At 40.5% G+C, this 18,191-nt stretch overlaps 1 protein-coding gene across 2 annotated transcripts in view; it reads right to left on the bottom strand.

Moving 5' to 3' along the window:
• Positions 1-18,191, bottom strand: part of LOC129709630 (protein tyrosine phosphatase type IVA 2) — a 62,569-nt gene that overhangs the window by 13,421 nt on the left and 30,957 nt on the right. For both annotated transcript variants that reach the window (XM_055656100.1, XM_055656101.1), the window contains one exon: positions 177-755. In XM_055656100.1, coding sequence (XP_055512075.1) covers positions 177-272 — 96 coding nt within the window. In that variant the 5' untranslated portion in view covers positions 273-755. The remainder of the gene's footprint in view (positions 1-176; positions 756-18,191) is intronic.

Here is an 18,191-nt window from a genome sequence, read left to right as displayed (position 1 = left end):
ACAATCTGAAGAAGGGCCCTGACCCAAAATGTCACCTATCCATGTTCTCCAGGGATGCTGCCTGACCTGCTGAGTTATTCCAGCATTATGTATCTTTCTTTGGTAAACCAGCATCGGCAATTCCTTGCTATTATATTTGTTAACTACGTTGGAATAGAAGATAAATGTGCTTTTACCTCTGTGAACTTGTTGAGGGTAGCATCAGTTGGATTGTGTGTGATGAGAAATCTCATGGTCTCGGAACATATTTCTACTGGGGCTGGGCGGTTCATTGTGGCTGCAATACTTTAATTTCAATTTTAAATTTTTTTTTAAAAATGGGAGCGACTACTCAGAACCGAGTTTGTTTTCACTGTTGGTGCTTGTGCTTTTAAACCTCCACTCACAGCTGGATTTAGCACATAGGATGTCAAGTCCAGTTTAACCTGGCACTTTTTAAGTTGGTGTCTCCGTGCAATGGTGCTTCTCAAAGCATCCAAGTGCACAAAACACAAGTAGATTTACCCCATCCAGACAAGGTCACTGAAAGAACAACCGTTCTCTGCTTCTCACAAATTATCCAATTTTAAATCCAGTATCCAGAGGAATCCCAGTTTGTTGAGGCCACTTTTCCGTTTAAGGTAGTTTCCCAATGGAGTAGTTGAAAGCAGAGACCAAGTTCACTTGTCTGCAAGGAGGCCGTGCTGTGCTTGGCAATAGTCACTGCTGCCCTTCAGAAACTCCATAAATGAGCAACCGGAAATACCGCTGAATTGCTGTGGAGGAAGAGGAAGAATCGCTTAGAAACGGGTACAGCCAAAAATATATTCACCATTCTTAATATATTTTGAATATTGACGGAATAGAATGGCAATAGACGCAAGCAATAACAGTCATGCACAATTAAGACATATGGCACGGCAATCAGTTTGTCAGTTGTGTACAGGATTTTTTTCCCAAACATCCCAAAATATGCGTGTATTTTGTAAAGCCTCCCTTCAGCTTTTCTTGGAGCCACTGTGACTTTTGTGAATCTACAAGGTTTCCTTCAATGTTTTATTTAAATTGATTATTGTTTTCATACAAGCCAGTGAGATTTTGACACCAGCATTACATCCAAAGCCATATTGCCCTTGCCATGCACCCACATGCATATAATTCCCAGCAGCAATAATGAAAACAGGCTTATTTCCACTGACATTAACTAGCCAAATAAACATGTAATATAAATGTCCTTTATAGCTTCAAAAACTTAGTTGTGCCATTGGAAACCCACACATCCATAATTCTGTCACAATTTCTCTCCATATCAGAGAATATATTTAGTAAAACAAACAATGATATATCATATGCAAAACCACAATCACAGGAATAAAAATCGAAGTATACAAACTTCGAATAGGCAAAAAAGAACCTTAACCAAAATCAGGAAGAAAGAAATAAAAACTGCCTATTTCTGCTGCTAAATAATTAAGAGAGCACACAAGCTTAGGGCTGACAGGAAACATTAGTTCTCATCTTGGCAGCAGTTTGAATTATTCAAATCAAAAATAAACTTCCCTAACCATCCATGCCCAAGGTTCAACCTAAACTGCTCAATTTAGCAAGCTCCTGTAAATCTGAAAAGCAGCTTAAGATCTGCAATTACATGGCAGGCTAGTCTTACACACACACACACACACGGCCCAGAGCCTTTCAGCACTAGCTGTTAACCGGAACTTAAAGTATGAAGCCCAGTTACATGCTTAATGTTTGAGAGAATTTTGTTGTTATGGTACATCAGCGCTGCCAAATAAATTACAAGGATTAGCTTTCAAATATATTTGCACACCTAATTGGCAGATTAAATGTATACCTATTTGGACATTGCCACATACTTGTGCCAAAGATGAACTGGTAAATTGACAGATTCTGGATTTTAAAAAAACAATGCCAAGTAAGAAAGGGTCATAAAATAATATGATTTTAGAAATCTCATATAAAAGGGCATATATTTGAGAGTAGATCGCAGACACTCCAGCAGAAATATGGAACTTGTCAAAAGAATGACAGCTTCGAGGTTAGGCTGCACCCGAGGAAACCAGGAGCAATAAATTCTAACCAGAAATAAGTTTTGGGTTAAAATATTCTTTGTAAGAAAGGGCTCATAAAGTAAGCGTAATGTGCTGATGTTGGCTCCAAAGCCCAGAACATCTCCAAGGTTCTGCATCTGTAAGCATCACCGCAGCAGTTATTAGCTGTGTACACCACAAGCCTCCACACTTTCAGTGTTAAACAGATTAAACAATGCAGCCTGCTGAGTAGTCTTTTAGCGACAGATCAAGTTAACCAAGCCAGCAGAGCAGCCTGAAGCAACTTAAAAACAATTGGGCAGCTGCAGGTTCGCATACATTATTTGACTGTCATCCGTGGGCTGTCAGAGCCCTAAATTGGTTGTGACATAAATAGCCCCTTTGTCCCCTCCCTTTCCTCTAGAATATTTTGGCTCTGCTATTGTTACCTGCAATTATGGTTTTCTCTGGTTACTATACACCAAATTTACTTCCGGCATCATTCCGTTCTGGTTACATAATAGAAATTTCTTTTGACAGAGAATATTATGCCCTATTTGTACAAAATCCCCTCAGTACACAGTACAATGTTTAGCAATCAACATCAAAATGTGGTTGTACATTAAGCAATATTAGTAAAGTTTAAAAACACATCATGCCTAAAGCCACTTCACGCAACAGTTCCCATTGATGACATTTGCACAAATGACACCATCAGAAATATTTTTTCCTATCATCCTTAACGTTTTGTTTTTTTAAACTTTCTAACAAGTCAGTAAAATGTCATCTTCCTAATTGCATCTTCTTTGGTTCTATTTCCATTTTGACCTACCATGTTGCCGTTTCATTTTCTTTCACAAAAAACTCGCTGCCATTTAAAGTGGAAAAACATTACAGCTGCACCATATGTAAATAGAGAAAAAAAAAATCTACCAAGTGTGCAAAACAGTGAACTGGAGTAACTCAGCGGGTCAGGAAGCATCTATGGAAGGAATGGACAGGCGATGTTTTGGATCGGCACCCTTCTTCAGTCTGTCCCTCCCTGCTTAGTTACTTCAGCACATTGTGTTTTACACAAGATTCCAACACTATAGTTCCTTCTAGTTCCAGATCTACTAAATGTCTTGTTAGGTGTCATAGCAAGGATCATGGACAGAGGTGCAAATAATCAGGACACATAATAAGATTAATCAAAACATGGCATTTACCAGAGAGCACAGAACAGCAGCCTTTTGAACTCTGAATAAACCTGGATGTGCATACGGATGTGTGAATTAAGAGGCAACAAGTTTCAATCTTAAGTCTGTACTGGCTAGTTGATCTCAGCAGCAATGGTAGATGGGTTTCAATTTCAGGATAACATTGATCAAACACTTTTCCATTTGATCTTAACCAACGATTCACACAAATTTGATATCAATATCACGCCATTGTTATGTCGTACTTGATGAGTTAAAAGCCTTCCAACATCTACTCCATACGCTGTTTTCAAGGACGACAACATAATACATCTTTACCCTGACACCTTTCTATCTTCATGAATGTAGAAAAATAAAAAATATATGGAAGGGCTCTGAAAGTAGCAGCAGTTCTTCAGTGCTGCCCAGGTGTCTACCTATGTGATCCCATATGGGTTGTTGGTGTCAGGCTATTTCACCGTGAGGTCGACAACAGGGACTTGAAAAAGAGATTTCTCCAGATAAGATTTATTTTCCCTCCCTACTCTAAAAATATCCTCAGGTTAATAATAGCTCACAAATTTTGTAAATCATATTGCAGAAAGTAATTACAAAACAACTTGCACATCAACTACACCTTGAATAGAAATGCTATCTGCTCTTACAGCATGCAGCTCATCTCTGCATGGATATATGCATGGTTCTGGAATGCTGCTCTAATGGTAAAATAAGCATTGTAAAGCTCCCAGTTCAAAGACATCAGCTGCTCTTCCCACTCACTGGTTAGGTATTCCTTAACAATTTCTCCTTTCAGTCTGTGGACTAACTATAAAACAGTTTACAATGTCAGCCGCAACCTTTAACTGCATTAAGACCTACTTCACAAACTCCTAAAATTGTCGAAGAAACCAGTTCAATAAATCTCCAAAAGGCTATTGTAAAGACCACTCACAGCAGGTTTTTAAACTAAAATATTGTTCTATTTTTAATATACCATTAAACTGAAAACTAGTGTAATTAAATTTCAATGAAGGCTTCAATGAATCTATGTAGATTTCTTTTGTCAGCAGATTCTCACCTATGTTTTACATCGGCTCCATTATGAAGAGAATAACTCCGCTGCCGTCTGGAATCCATTAAGTGCAGATGAGAAAGTTAAAAAGGGCTTCAACAAATCATAACCAAAAGTCTTTGTAGCAACTTAGAAACTTACCTCAGAAGTATTGTGAAATCCGGAATATGAATGAATATGCTGTTTTACTGTGGTTTGTACTCAAGTCTCTAATTATGGTCCCTAACTGAAATTTTTATTTCCTCAATCATCTGAAAGTAATCACACTTTGTTTACAGTCTAGACCTCAATGCTGCTATCCTATTTTAATTATTTATTTGCAGCGGCCAAATTCAACACAAAGTTAACTGTTCAGAAAATTAAAATCTTATCTATATATTCCCAAATAGTTGTGGGGTTTCAAATAAAGATAAAAATTATACATGCTACAATGTCGATTTTCACGTATCATTCTAATATGAACACAGAAAGCCTGTCTGCAGGTACTTAAAAATCATAGCAGGAAACACATTTTTAAATTTCAAAATAATTGAAACAAAAATTTCACACTAGTACGACTTCCCCACCCACTCCAGCACCCGAAAATTCCTCCCAATGGGTCTTGTTCCCCCCACAAAGTTAAAATAGCAACATTATTTCTCAGCTACCCTCCAATCCAATCAGTAGACAAAATCTCTGTTAAGAGAAATAGACACAGTAAACAGAAAGAACCTACGCTCTCATACTTTCAAACACCTCAAATATATTGCTCCCTTGTTATCCTTTCATCTAATGAAAATAGCCTTGAAAGTCTATTGCCATTGCTACAATTTTGGAAATTATAGAAAATATTGGAACTACTTGAGTGTTGTCATAAGAGGTCAGATTCCAGATTCAGGGAAAGTTTCTGCCCAGCTGTTATCAGGCAAATGAACCATCCTAGGCCGATTAGAGGAGCGGTCCTGGAACTACCTCATTGGAGATCCTTGGACTATCTTTAATCGGTTATTTCTGGACTTTATCTTGCACTAAATGATATTCCCTTTATCCTGCATATGTACACTGTGGACGGTTTGACTGTAATCATGCATAGTCTTTCCGTTGACTGGATAGTACGTAACAAAGGGGCTTTTTACGGTATCAATAAACTAAATAAACGTGACAAACTAACTAAAAATTCTTAGATAATTGGTTAGGATATTTGCATTTATTAGTTGAGAAGCCTACTCAGAGGTCAAGTTAAACTAATTAAATTATATTAAACATGAATATAGCATGAGTAGGGCTCAGAAATAGATGACGTTATGGGTGCCAGAGAACTTTCCAAAAACTAAGTATTGGAGATGATGACAAGAATTTGAAATGAAAATAGAAAATCCTGGAAGTATTTAAGGTAGACAAAAATGCTGGAGAAACTCAGCGGGTGAGGCAGCATCTATGGAGTAAATCCTGGAATTATATTAATGTAGTATATTATATTTATATTTATGGAGTAAATCCTGGAAGTACTTGGATGGTCGAGCAGCATCTGTGGGGATTGAGGAAAAAAATATATCATTGGTGACCTCTTATCACACCAGTCAAGTAATTCCATAATTTTCTATAATACAGTGGCTGATGGGCAATTGACAAGATTTTCCACTTGATTCATCTCATCTTAATGCTTCACTGGAGTAGGAGATGTTAACGAAGTAACCGGAAGAACAAATGTCAAATAAACAGCCTACAAAGAAAAGCACACTAACATTTCTCACAGGTCAGTATTTGAGTATTAAAATATTGCTAATAAACATTTGAATGGCAGTGCTGTTGATTTTTAAAAGCTGTCAAAATATATATTAGCTGTTCTACTCATAATGCCACAAAATAGCAACAACTAAGGTGAAGTGTTTTAGCAATGAGAGATTGGAAAGGCTGGTTATTTTCTTTGGAGCAGAGGAGGTGCGGCGGGGGGGGGGGGGGGGGGGGTTCTTGTACAAAAGTATGAGGAAAAAAAAACATAGAGAAGATGAATTGCAAGAACTTCTTCTCCATAACAGAAGTGTGAAAAACTAGAGGACTTGGCTTTAGGGTGAAGAGGGAAAGATTTAGAAGGGATCTGGAGATTTGTCATTTCACATATAGTTGTAATTTGGAACAGATGAGCATTTGAATCGCAAGAGATAGAAGGTTTGAGGCCAAATGCTAGTAAATGGGATTAGTGTAAATATGCAATGGACATTTACTGGACCGAAGGGGATGTTTCACGTTATACAACTTGAACTCCAAACTTCCTAACAACTTTAATTAGCTAGAATTTGCTCTCAGGTGATTTTACAAATTCTTGGTGCATCAAACAAATTTGATATTCTTAAACATGATATTTTTCCAATCAAACGAATAAAGCCTCCATTATTTCTCAAAGAATCATTATGTTATGAACCAAAAAACTAACACTTGAGCTTGAAAGCAAAATGAAATCACTGCTCTGGCAATATAATATTGGAAACTTTTTATTAAAATGTACACGCTGTACTTTGCAAGCTTTGTTGGAGGCAGTTGTGAAATGCCAGACTAACAACTTGCTGTATGTTGGTGCCGAACACAGCACTGCAGGTCTTCATTGGGCTGTTTCTCATGATTCCTACTCACTAACCTCCTACGCTGTAAAGAATCCGACTCCGCATGCATTGAAAATGCAGAAATATAAAGACAAACAACAGATTTTAAGAATCATATCCACAACAGTTCACAACAAAACGATTAATGTAGGGGGACAATGTCCTTTACACTGTCACAGATGTAGTAAAATGCAAAACAGTTACTTGAACATTCGCATTTTAGCATCTGGACAATACTATTTTCCCAGCAGTGAATATTACAGACATTATTTGGCAAAATATATACTATTCAGGAAATTAATACAGGGTGGCACGGAGGCACAGCTGTAAAGCTACTACCTTACAGCGCCAGAAATCTGGGTTCGATCCTGCCTACGGGCGCTGTTTGTACCTGTTCTGACTGTGAGACCTGCATGGGTTTTCTCCAAGATCTTCGGTTTCCTCGCACACTGCATAGACGTACAGGTTTGTAGGTTAAATTGGCTTGGTACAATTGTAATATTAAAGTTAACGTGCGGGGATCGCTGATCGTCGAGGACTCAGTGGGCCGAAGGATCTGTTTCCGCACTGTATCTCTAAACTAAGCTAAGATATTAGGGAAAGTGTTTCATGGTAGCAACATGTAATAAGATCCTGCTATGCTGATAAAACCTTGCATACAGTAAATCATCAACGATCTTTAAAACGGTTGTGTTCTAACAAACTCCCATATTATACATGTTGATGGAGTAGCTGGGGAGTGGTGGTGGGACCCTTCTACAAAACAACGAGCTGCTCAACATTTGGACCTAGTGACACCCGCTGATTGTCCTTTTAGCTGGGTTTGCCGTTTTGGAAATACCAAAGTAACCTACACAAATTACTGCAGTATATTTTATGAATATTATATAGCAGCTATGCTGCTCTGGAGGCAGAAGGAATGAAACGCTTAGATATGGACGTGCTTCTATTCAGATGGGTTATTTTTCATGTATGTGTTAAATATTGGTGGAGCTACACTCAAGACGCAAATGTAAGGCAAACCATCACACTGCTGAATAGAAGGTGGTCAGAAGGCACGTTATTTGCTGTGGAATACCCATAATTTGACCTATGCTTGTCAATAATGTAGTAGGCGACTGTTCAGTTTAAGTCACTAGTCCTTAAGACGTTGCTGGTTGGAAACGCAATAATGCTGTTGAACTTCTTGGATAGGTGTCAAAGTTCTATAGCTGGCGATGGTTATTGCCTAGCACTTGCACGGCACAAGTGGCAATCGCCAGTTCACACCTCAATGTGTTTTAAGTCCAGGTGAATACAGGAATGAGCTTCTCCATTGGCTGTGGAATTACAAATCAAACTATACACCAGCAACAAACAGCAAACAGTTCCACTTCATGACAGATCTATGGCCGTTTGACAGTTGCGTCTATAACTCAGATCAACTCTGTGAGTGCCATGACCCCAACCATAGGGCTATTTTTATGATATCCATTACTGTATTGACCACTTTCACCGGGATTCCCTGAAGACATAAACAGTGCCTGAAAAAGCAGTCACCTTCAGCTCACCTCTGGAATTGTGCTCTGAGGTTTGCATAGACCAAGTGACATGGTGCTGAGTAGTGAGTGTCAAGTCACTACGTTATTGATTTTAAAAAAACTGATGATTGGTTCAATTGGGTGATAGTTAACAAGGCTGAATTTGTCCTGCTTTTGTGGACAGGTGGATTTTACACGGGGGTGGTATTTCTGTGGCTGGTTCTTAAGTACAAGTCTTCAGTTCTGCATCTGGGATATTTTCTGGTCTCGTTGTCATAAGAGTCAGAATCACACCGCACGGAAACAGGCCCTTCGGCCCAACTCATCAATGTTGACTAAGATACGCTGACCAAAATCTTGCCCTTCATCTTAAACATATGTGCTCTTCCTTTCGATGACCCCACACTGGGTAAAAAGACTCTACATTCACCCTATCTCTTTCGCTCATGATTTTATACACCTCGACAAGATCACCCACCGTGCACTTCCGGGAATAAGTTCTCGCCCAATAGCCCAGCTCCTCAAGCCCTGGGGACATCTCCTAGATCTATTCTGCACCTTTTGCAGTTTAATGACATCCTTCCTATAGCAGGGTGACCAAAAGTGATCACCATACCCCATGCAGCCTCACCAATCAGAACATCCCCAACTTCTATACTCAATACCCTGACCGATGGAGGCCAATGTACCAAAGCCTTCTTGACCACCCTACACTCATGTGACACCACTTTCACAGAACAATGTACCTGTACACCTGGATCCTTTTGCTCTACAACATTCCCCAGGGCCTCACCATTCATTATGAAAGTACTGTCCTGGTTTGAATTCCCATAATTCAACACCTCACACATCTGCATTAAATTCCATTCGCCACTCCTCAGCCCACTTGTCCAGCTGACCAAGATTTTTGATAACCATCTTCACTATCTGTGATAGCACCCACTTTAGTGTCATCAGCAAACTTACTAATCGAGACTTGTACATTCTCATCAAACTGTTGATGTAAACCACGAACGGCAATGGGCCTAGCACTGATCCTTTAGGTGCACCACTCATCACAGAGCTCCAGTCTGAGAAACACCCTATAGTACATAACAGGAGAAAAAAAAAGTTCAGTGTGTGTATATACACACACATACCCAATAAACAAACAAATATAGTGCAAAAATAATAATAATCTGTTGCAGTTCAGAGCTATTTGTTGTCGGGTTTAATAGCCTGATGGCTGAAGAAGTTATTCGTGAACCTGGATGTTACAGACTTCAGGCTCCTGTACCTTCTTCCCAATGGCAATGGTGAAATGAGGGTGTGGCCAGGATGGTGTGGGTCTCTCTAATGATGTTGTCTGTCTTTTTGAGGCAGCGACTTCGATAAATCCCTTCGATGGTGGGGAGGTAAGAGCCGGTGATAGACTGGGCAGTGGTCACAACTTTTTGTAGTCTTTTCCGCTCCTGGATATTCAAGTTGCCGAACCAGGCCATGATGCAACCAGTCAGTATGCTCTCTACTGTACACCTGTAGAAGTTCAAGAGAATCCTCTTTGACTTACCGAATCTCCGTAATCTTCTCAGGAAGTAGAGGTGCTGATGTGCTTTTTTTATATAATTGCATCAGTGTGCTGGGTCCAGGAAAGATCTTCAGAAATATGCACGCCCAGGAATTTGAAGTTTTTGACTCTCTCCACCATCGTCCCGTTGATATAAACAGGATTGTGGGTCCTCATCCTTCCTCTTAAAGTCCACAATCAGTTCCTTGGTTTTACTGATGTTGAGAGCCAGGTTATTGTGCTGGCACCATTTGGTCAATCGGTCGATCTCACTTCTATACTCTGACTCATCTCCCTCTGTAACTCGTCCAACAACAATGGTGTCGTCAGCAAACGTGATGAAGGAGATCGCACTAGGTCCGGCCGCACAGTCATGAGTGTAGAGTGAGTAGAGCAGGTGGCTGAGCACGCAGCCTTCAGGTGCTCCCCTACTGATTTTTAATGAGGGTGAAGTATTTCTGCCAATTCAAACAGGCGGTGGTCTGTGGATGAGGAAATCGAGGATCCAGATGCAGAGGGATGCACGGAGACCCAGTTCCGTGAGATTGGTAACCAGCTTGGAGGGGATATTGATCGTCGAGCTGTTGTCTATAAACAGCAGCCTGACGTAAGTGTTTTTATTGTCCAGGTGGTCCAATGCAGAGTGGAGAGCCAGTGAGATCGCATCCTCCGTTGCCCTGTCGTGGCGGTAGGCGAACTGTAGTGGGTCGAGGTTCTTGCTGAGGTAGGAGTTGATATGCACCATAACCAACCTCTCAAAGCACTTCATCACCACCGATGTTAGTGCCACTGGTCAATAGTCGTTGAGGCACTTAACAGTCCCAAATTCCCTAGGTTTTAAGTTGTTCTCCACAGCAAAAACAGAGATATACTCATGGAGGACCTTGCTCATCTTCTGTGACCGGTATCGAAGGGGCCCTATTCTCTCTTTTAGTTATCCTTTCCCTTAATGTATATAAAATCTCTTTAGATTGTCCTTTATATTATCTGCATGAGCCACTTTTGTCCCACTTTTCCCTTTCTGATTGTCTTTGTCATATCCAGCTAATTATTCATCAAACTGGCTGAAAATTGACCTCCATTGGTGGGGAACACAGTGATACATTATCTACTGAGCACTTCTAGCTGAAGAGCATTCCAATGTTACAGCCTTATCTTTTGTACACACTTGCAGAATTTCAGCGTAGTTATGGATGGGGATGTTCTAAGAATCTCCATCCTCTTAGAAGTTTGGTAGTTAATTGATTAATCAAGTGGCACAGTAATCTTGTTGCCTCAGCTACACTTCACCCAGTTCACTTACAACATATGAAGCTATCTACATGGAGTTTGGATGTTCCGCGTGGGTTTCTGAGGTGGCTCTGGTTTCCTATCCAAAGACACGTTAGTCAGTTGCTTTATTGGCCATTGTAAATTACCCCGAGGTGGATGGATGGTAGGAGAACCAGGGTGGAGTGAATGGGTATATTGAAGAGAAAAGGTTACAGGGAACCCTCTGGGATAACAAGATTGATGGGATTGTTCTGAGACACAACACAGGCTTGATAGGCTAAATGGCCTCCGCTATGAGATATAATAAAAGTTAAGCAACACAATGATGGAGGATAAAGCATCGGAAAGCTCAAATTGTGATCAGGTAATTGAAGTGGGGTTCAAAATCTGCAATATACACGTGTACACAAATGTGGAAGCACAAATTTATTAACGGAGAATTGATTAACGAATGGTCGCCAATCCATTCCAGGAAGTATTCACGTTTTATACATAAAATGATGTGGGCGACAGCTTGCAGACACTGAAGGGGTACTGGACCTTCATGAAGTTTCTGTATCAACATTTCCTGCCGATCGTGACATCCCGTGCATGAGCAACTTGTGACCAGGCCACATGTCAATGTAAACTGAAGCCAACGTTGCAACACTCGCACATTTTGAACTAGCACATCAGTTACACTGATATTTGTTTCTAAGGTCATAAATGTGTTCCAATACCTCATAAATCAATGATAACTTCACCAGAAAACATGACCAGAAAGGTCAGGAGTAAAAAGAGGATTTTGACCTTTCCCCAACCATTTAGTACAGGCAGACAAACAGCTTTTAAGCAAACAGATGCAACATAAAAGATTCTCCTTTTAAACAGCAAAGGCAACACCCTCTGGATATCTCAACCTTCTGCGAAGGAAGGACATTTGAAAGTTACGATTCCAAGGCAACTGCTGCTGGAAGATTATCAACTCTAATAAAGACACCCAGTTCGAGAAATAATTCAGGCTGGCACAGTCCAAAGTCAGGACCCTGCCCTGGGACTCTGTTTGTGGAGCAGCAGCAGCAGTATCTCTAAGAGGGAAGGTTCCTATCACACAGGATGGGTCTGGAACCTCTCAAAAAGTTTGCTTGCAGAACTATGTAAAGGAAAAGAAAGTGACATGATCATATAATAGAAATTGAAGAAGAAAATGGAGTGACATGGCTTGCGTTGTTATTTTTGGTACATGTACTGCATTATGGTCTCAAAATAATCCCAGTTCTGTGAATAAAATATTCAAAGAAAAATTAAGGCATTTTCTAAAATGATTTCTGAAACTAGGGTTTTCAAAATTCAGGGGAAGAAATAATTTTTAGACCATGTTCTAAATCAGCTGAGCCTTCGCATCACAAGTTGCAGGGCAAAGCCCCAGCATTGATCTGAAAGGTTAAGCCTATTTATCGCTAAGTAGGTGATGTCTGACGTGAATATTTCCAGGACTGGTTTTATTTCAGATTGGCAGCTGCTCAAGTGCTTTGTTTTTGAACAGGTTACTTACTACATCCTGTTCAGTGGTAATGCTTCCACCCAGTAATTTCATTAAAGATTTATGCAATATAAATATAGCAATTGATCCAGGTACATCAAGGCAAATAGAGTCTCTTTAATCACTCTTTCAGATTTTATATCAACTGCTTCAAACTCTAGAAAATACACATTTCTGCACATTTCCTCAATACAACCGTAACCTCCTGCACCATTTTTGTACATTACCATTGCACCCCAACCCTTTCATGGCCTGAACTATGTGTAATTCCCAAACTGCACTCACTGGGGAAAGCAAAATGTTTGCTCAATTGTCTAATCTCTATAGACTCGGAAATTGTGTGCTGGGTCCCACCAACATGCTTGCAGAGCACCGGGAGACCACCGAGATTGGCTGACCCAACATAGCTCTGGGTGAGCTGCTGAGGATTTTCTTAAGCCTCTCTGGCAGAGGTCCTGGGGTTGCACGTGGGGTGGGGTGGAGTGGGTGTGAAGGAAACAGAGGCAGGAGTTGCTTCAACCAAAGAGTTATTCTTATGACGTGTTCAATGAAAGCAATGTGTGTCAACAACCATCCACAGCAACGAGGAAACAAATACTGTGCATGTGCCCAAGATTTTGTTAGCATCCCACTGGGTATTTGAGAGATTCAATCTGTTTTTAACCCGCATAGGTAGAGTTAGAAGAGGACCCGTGACAACAATATACTCCCTTGGGCACAAAATCACTACTGCAGTGGAAATGGCAATCTGTCATTTTAATCAACAAAGAGAATCAAGACATTTTATCAATGCTGTGATGGCCCAGCTCTTCCAACTTTTCCCCTGTTCCGTCATTACTACCATCATTTCATTAGATGCTATGAAGTAGAGGGTGAAGAAGGGTCCTGAGCTGAACACCACCTATCTATGTTCTCCAAGGATGCTGCCCCACCCCACTGAGTTAAACCAGCATTTTATGTGACTTTCCATGAACATTTTCTATTACCATCACAAACATAAAAATGGCAAGCAATCGTAAACCCCAGGAGGCTTTATTTAAAACAAAATACCGCAATTTTCATTTTGGGGGTTGGGACAGGGGGAAGGTTTCTGTTTTTTTTTAATTGCCATTTTCATTGTGGGGGGAGGGATAGGAGGGAGGTGAGGAGTGGGGAAGCAGGGGGGTAGAGGGGGGTAGGGAGGGAGAGGGGTGAAAATGGGGGAGGAGGGGGGGGGGACAGAGGGAGAGGAGAGCAATGGGGAAGATGAGGAGGGAGAGTGTGGGGGGTGGGATGGGGGGGGGGGAAAGGTGAGGAGTGGGGTAGCAGGGGGATAGACAGGGGTAGGGAGGGGAGAGAGGTTATGGAGGGAGTGACGGAGGGTATGGGAAAGGAGAGGGAGAGGTGAGGGAGTGGGGGAGGGGAGGAGGAGAGGGGAAAGAAGAGGGAGGGTGAAGAGGAGTGGGAGGGAGAGCTGGGGGATGAGGGGGAATGGAGGAGGATAGAGGTAGGAAGAGGGATGGCAAGGCGCAGTTGGGGGAGGGTTGCCGTGACTCGCGTCACAATGGGGATCTCTGGCTTGACGACGCGAACCCGTCAGCCGCGCCTGCGCAGTTGGGGGCTATGGGTGAGCGGTGGAATATTGCGTTGGGGAAATGGGACCCAACGGGTCCCACTTAGTCTAGTAAAGGGTTAAGAAAAACTAGGGATGCTAAAATTCAAGTGACTCTCAGTTAATTACTTGGGATCAAAAGGTATTTTTATTGTCATGCATACCAATCAAGGTACAGTGATACTCGATTTACCATACAGCCATACTAAAAAAAAGTAACAAGAAACAAAACTACTTAAAAGTTACCATAAACATCCACCACAGCAAACTCCCCACATTCTTCTGTGATGGAAGGCAATACAGACTAATCTTCTTCACTGGTGCTTATTATCAGGTCATCAGCTTCTTCCTGAGATTCATTCCTACTGTTTTATATCCAAACATGGAAACAAATTGAAGAGCATTTCAAATGACCTTTTTGCTGCTTTGGATCACTGTTGCACCGTATGCATCTATATTCCTTCAATGTCTCCAAAGTAGGACAAGATGTTCCACAGAAGGCTAGATAATATTCAGCCCTGTTCAAAATTTGCTTTATTCCACAATAGACCAAAATACAGAACATCAAATATAAGCCACTTGTAAAAATTATGTTAACTTCTCCCTGAAAAACTTTACAAAATTACTTGTTTCAAAACTATGACTGATCTGGACACATTACAGTTGTTCTTGTCCTGATTTTTCTGAAATCTCTGCCTTGATAGATTTGATGACTGTTTTGATATCTTTCTGAAAACACACATTGCCTTTAATTAATCGACACACGAACAAGAACATGAGCCCCTCACGACTGCTTCGCCATCCAATTAAATCATGGCTGATATACCCTTTTCAACTTCTATTTTGTGGCACTTCAACATGGACCCCAATTCAAAGATCTTACAATCTATCCTTTGCAACCTAGAGAATTCCAGAGATTTACCATCCTAGAGTCATACAGCATGGTCACAGGCCCTTCGTCCCAATTTGTCCTTGCCAATCAAGATAGCATATCTACACTAATTCCACTGGCCTGCATTTGTACTTGTCTAAATGGCTTTTAAATGCTGTTATAGTACCTCCTCTGGCATCTTGTTCCATAGACCCACCAGCCTTGAAGCAAGTTGCCCCTCGGATTCTTATTAAATCTTTAACCTCTCACCTTCAACCTATGTCCTCTGGTTCTTGATTCCCCTACTAGGTAAAATACACTGTGCTTCTACCCTATCTATTCCCTTCATGATCTTAAACACATCTATAAAATTAAACTGCATCCTCCTGCACTCCAAGGAATAAAGTTCTTGCCTGCCTAACCTCTGCCTATAGCTCAGGCACTCAGATGCTAGCAACATCTTTGAAAATCTTCTCTGCACTCTTTCCAGTTTAATAACTTCTTTCCTACAGCAGGGTGACCAAAACTGAACACAATACTCCAAATGTGGCCTCACCAATGTCTTGTACAACTGTAACATAACATACCAACTTCTATACCCAATACCCTGATGAAGGCCAATGTATTAAAAGTCTGCCAGGCCACGCTATCTACCTGTGATGTCACTTTCATGGAACTATGTACTTGCTCTCATAGATCCCTCCGTTCTACTACAATCCGCAGAGCCTTGCCATTCACCGTGGAAAGTGAAAGTAATTTCCAAAATGGAACACCTTACACTTTTCCACTCCCCACTTGCCGAACTGATCAAGTTCCATCTATAATTTTTGATAACCAACTTTGCTGTCTATGATAGTATCCACTTTAGTGTAATCTGCAAACTTACTAATCATGCCTTGCACATTCTCGTCCATATCATTGATATAAAAAACAAACAGCATTGGGTCCAGCACCCTTTGCTACCTTCTTCTGGACTGCCTCCAAAGCATGCAAATTAGATAAGGGAACCAAATTCCACATGTGCTCTCACCAACACACTGTACAATTGTAAAATTATTTCCTTAATTTAAACTCTTGCAATAAAGGCCAATTCCCCTTCTCAATTACTTTCTGCACCTGCACATGAACTTGGTGTTCATGCACAAGAACATGTAGTTCTCTACATGCCCAAAACATCTGAGTCTCTCTCCATTTGAACAATTCTGCCCTTTGATCCCTCCTACTGAAGAGGATTACCTTATTTTCCCACGTTAAACTCATTTTGTCAAGTTTTTGCCCCCTTGCACAACTTATTCATATCCAGCAACAAGGAACTGTAGATGCTGGCTTACAAAAGTGACTCAGTGGGTCAGGCAGCATCTTTGGAGATCTAAGCCGCAAATTATTTTTAATATGCAAAAAAATCTTGGGTTGAATTGTGAGTCCATTGATAAACAATGATCATATTTATGCTCATAACACATAGACAGCAGAGTGTCAAAATAAATGCATATTTTTCACACTGGAACAATGTTACTAGCAAAAGGATCAGTTACTGGTTGACACGGAACACAAATGTAGTAACGTTATGTAAAACCTGTATAATACTGGCCTGGCCAGAACGGAATTTACATGTTCCCATTGATGTGATGTTCCAAAAGGATGTAGGAAAGATTTACTGGACTAGTTCCAGAGATGTGGGATTACAGGTACCAGGTTAGACGGCACAATCTGATGTTGTTTGCCTTGGAGAAAGCACTGAAAGTACAATATACAAGTACAAGTTTATGACTAAGAAAAAAAAGTGGAAACACTTTTCATTGGCCGATTTAAAAACTAAAAGCACATATTTATATGCAGATGTGAGGCAATTTTTTTTTTTAAAGTGTGTACAGCAGATAGGATACTATTAGGATACTGGAACTTGCTATTACAACAGTGGGAACAATCACAGGGCTTTCAAGAGGAGACTGAATAAACAATTCAGGAAAATTAATTTGCAGGTTTGGTGCATAGGAACAGTGGAATTCAACTGCTGGAGTTTTCTACAAGACTCAATGGGCTGAATGGCCTAATTCTGTGACATTATAAATCTATATTATTTTAATTATCAGTCCATGACTGAGTATTGTCCAGATCCTACTGCATGCAGGCATAGAGAGCCTGAATGCATGGTCTTTAACAGCAAACGTCTAAAGCTTCTTTCCCAATATTAAATTTTATATATTAATAAAACGTGTATTCTCGAATCTACAGTGGGTAATTTACAACTAGCTCACCTGGACTATCGCTCTTCCACAGAAACATTCACGTTACACAGTGGCGAGACAACCTACTTAAAAGTCTGCTGCTGCTGCTACTGTAAAACTGTGTTTTACTGGGACTAGTTTGTTAATTACTGGTGAATGTACAATGGACTAACTAACCCACAGACGCCAGTCATGCAGAACAATTCAATGGGACAAAAATAGCAAAATTACAGGCTAAATTGAGGTCATCGCCAACACAAATATAGCCTGGACTGATGTAGACAAAAATTAAGCGCATCTAAAGAATTGTCTGGGCACTCACTGCGGACTGATGGAATCTGCCAGCAGCAATATTTCAGCCAGTTTATTACAATAATAGTAATTTGCTGTGACTGCACTGAATGTTAATTCTAAATGAGAATTAAGTTAAAATAAAATGGATTCCCGAAAATATAGAATGGTGAAAAGGGTGCCACAGTATGAAAAGGCAGAACTACTCTAAATTCAGAAATAATTGCTGAATTTAAAGGAGTAAACTTGGCACCTCATGTTAATTGGATTTACCCCTTTTCTAATGTATTAAAGAGCAATGAACATCAAGGCATTGTTTCTGCGCATCCCTCTGCAATTGGATCCTCAACTTCCTCATCCACAGACCATAGCTTGTTCGAATTGGCAGAAATACTTCACCCTCATTAACAATCAGCACGGGAGCACCTCAAGGCTGTGTGCTCAGCTCCCTGCTCGACTCACTCTATACTCATGATTGTGTAGCCGGACAT

This window comes from Leucoraja erinacea, chromosome 26 (genome assembly GCF_028641065.1).
Source record: "Leucoraja erinacea ecotype New England chromosome 26, Leri_hhj_1, whole genome shotgun sequence".
NCBI lineage: Eukaryota > Metazoa > Chordata > Chondrichthyes > Rajiformes > Rajidae > Leucoraja > Leucoraja erinaceus.
This window is presented reverse-complemented; position numbering and strand designations above follow the sequence as displayed.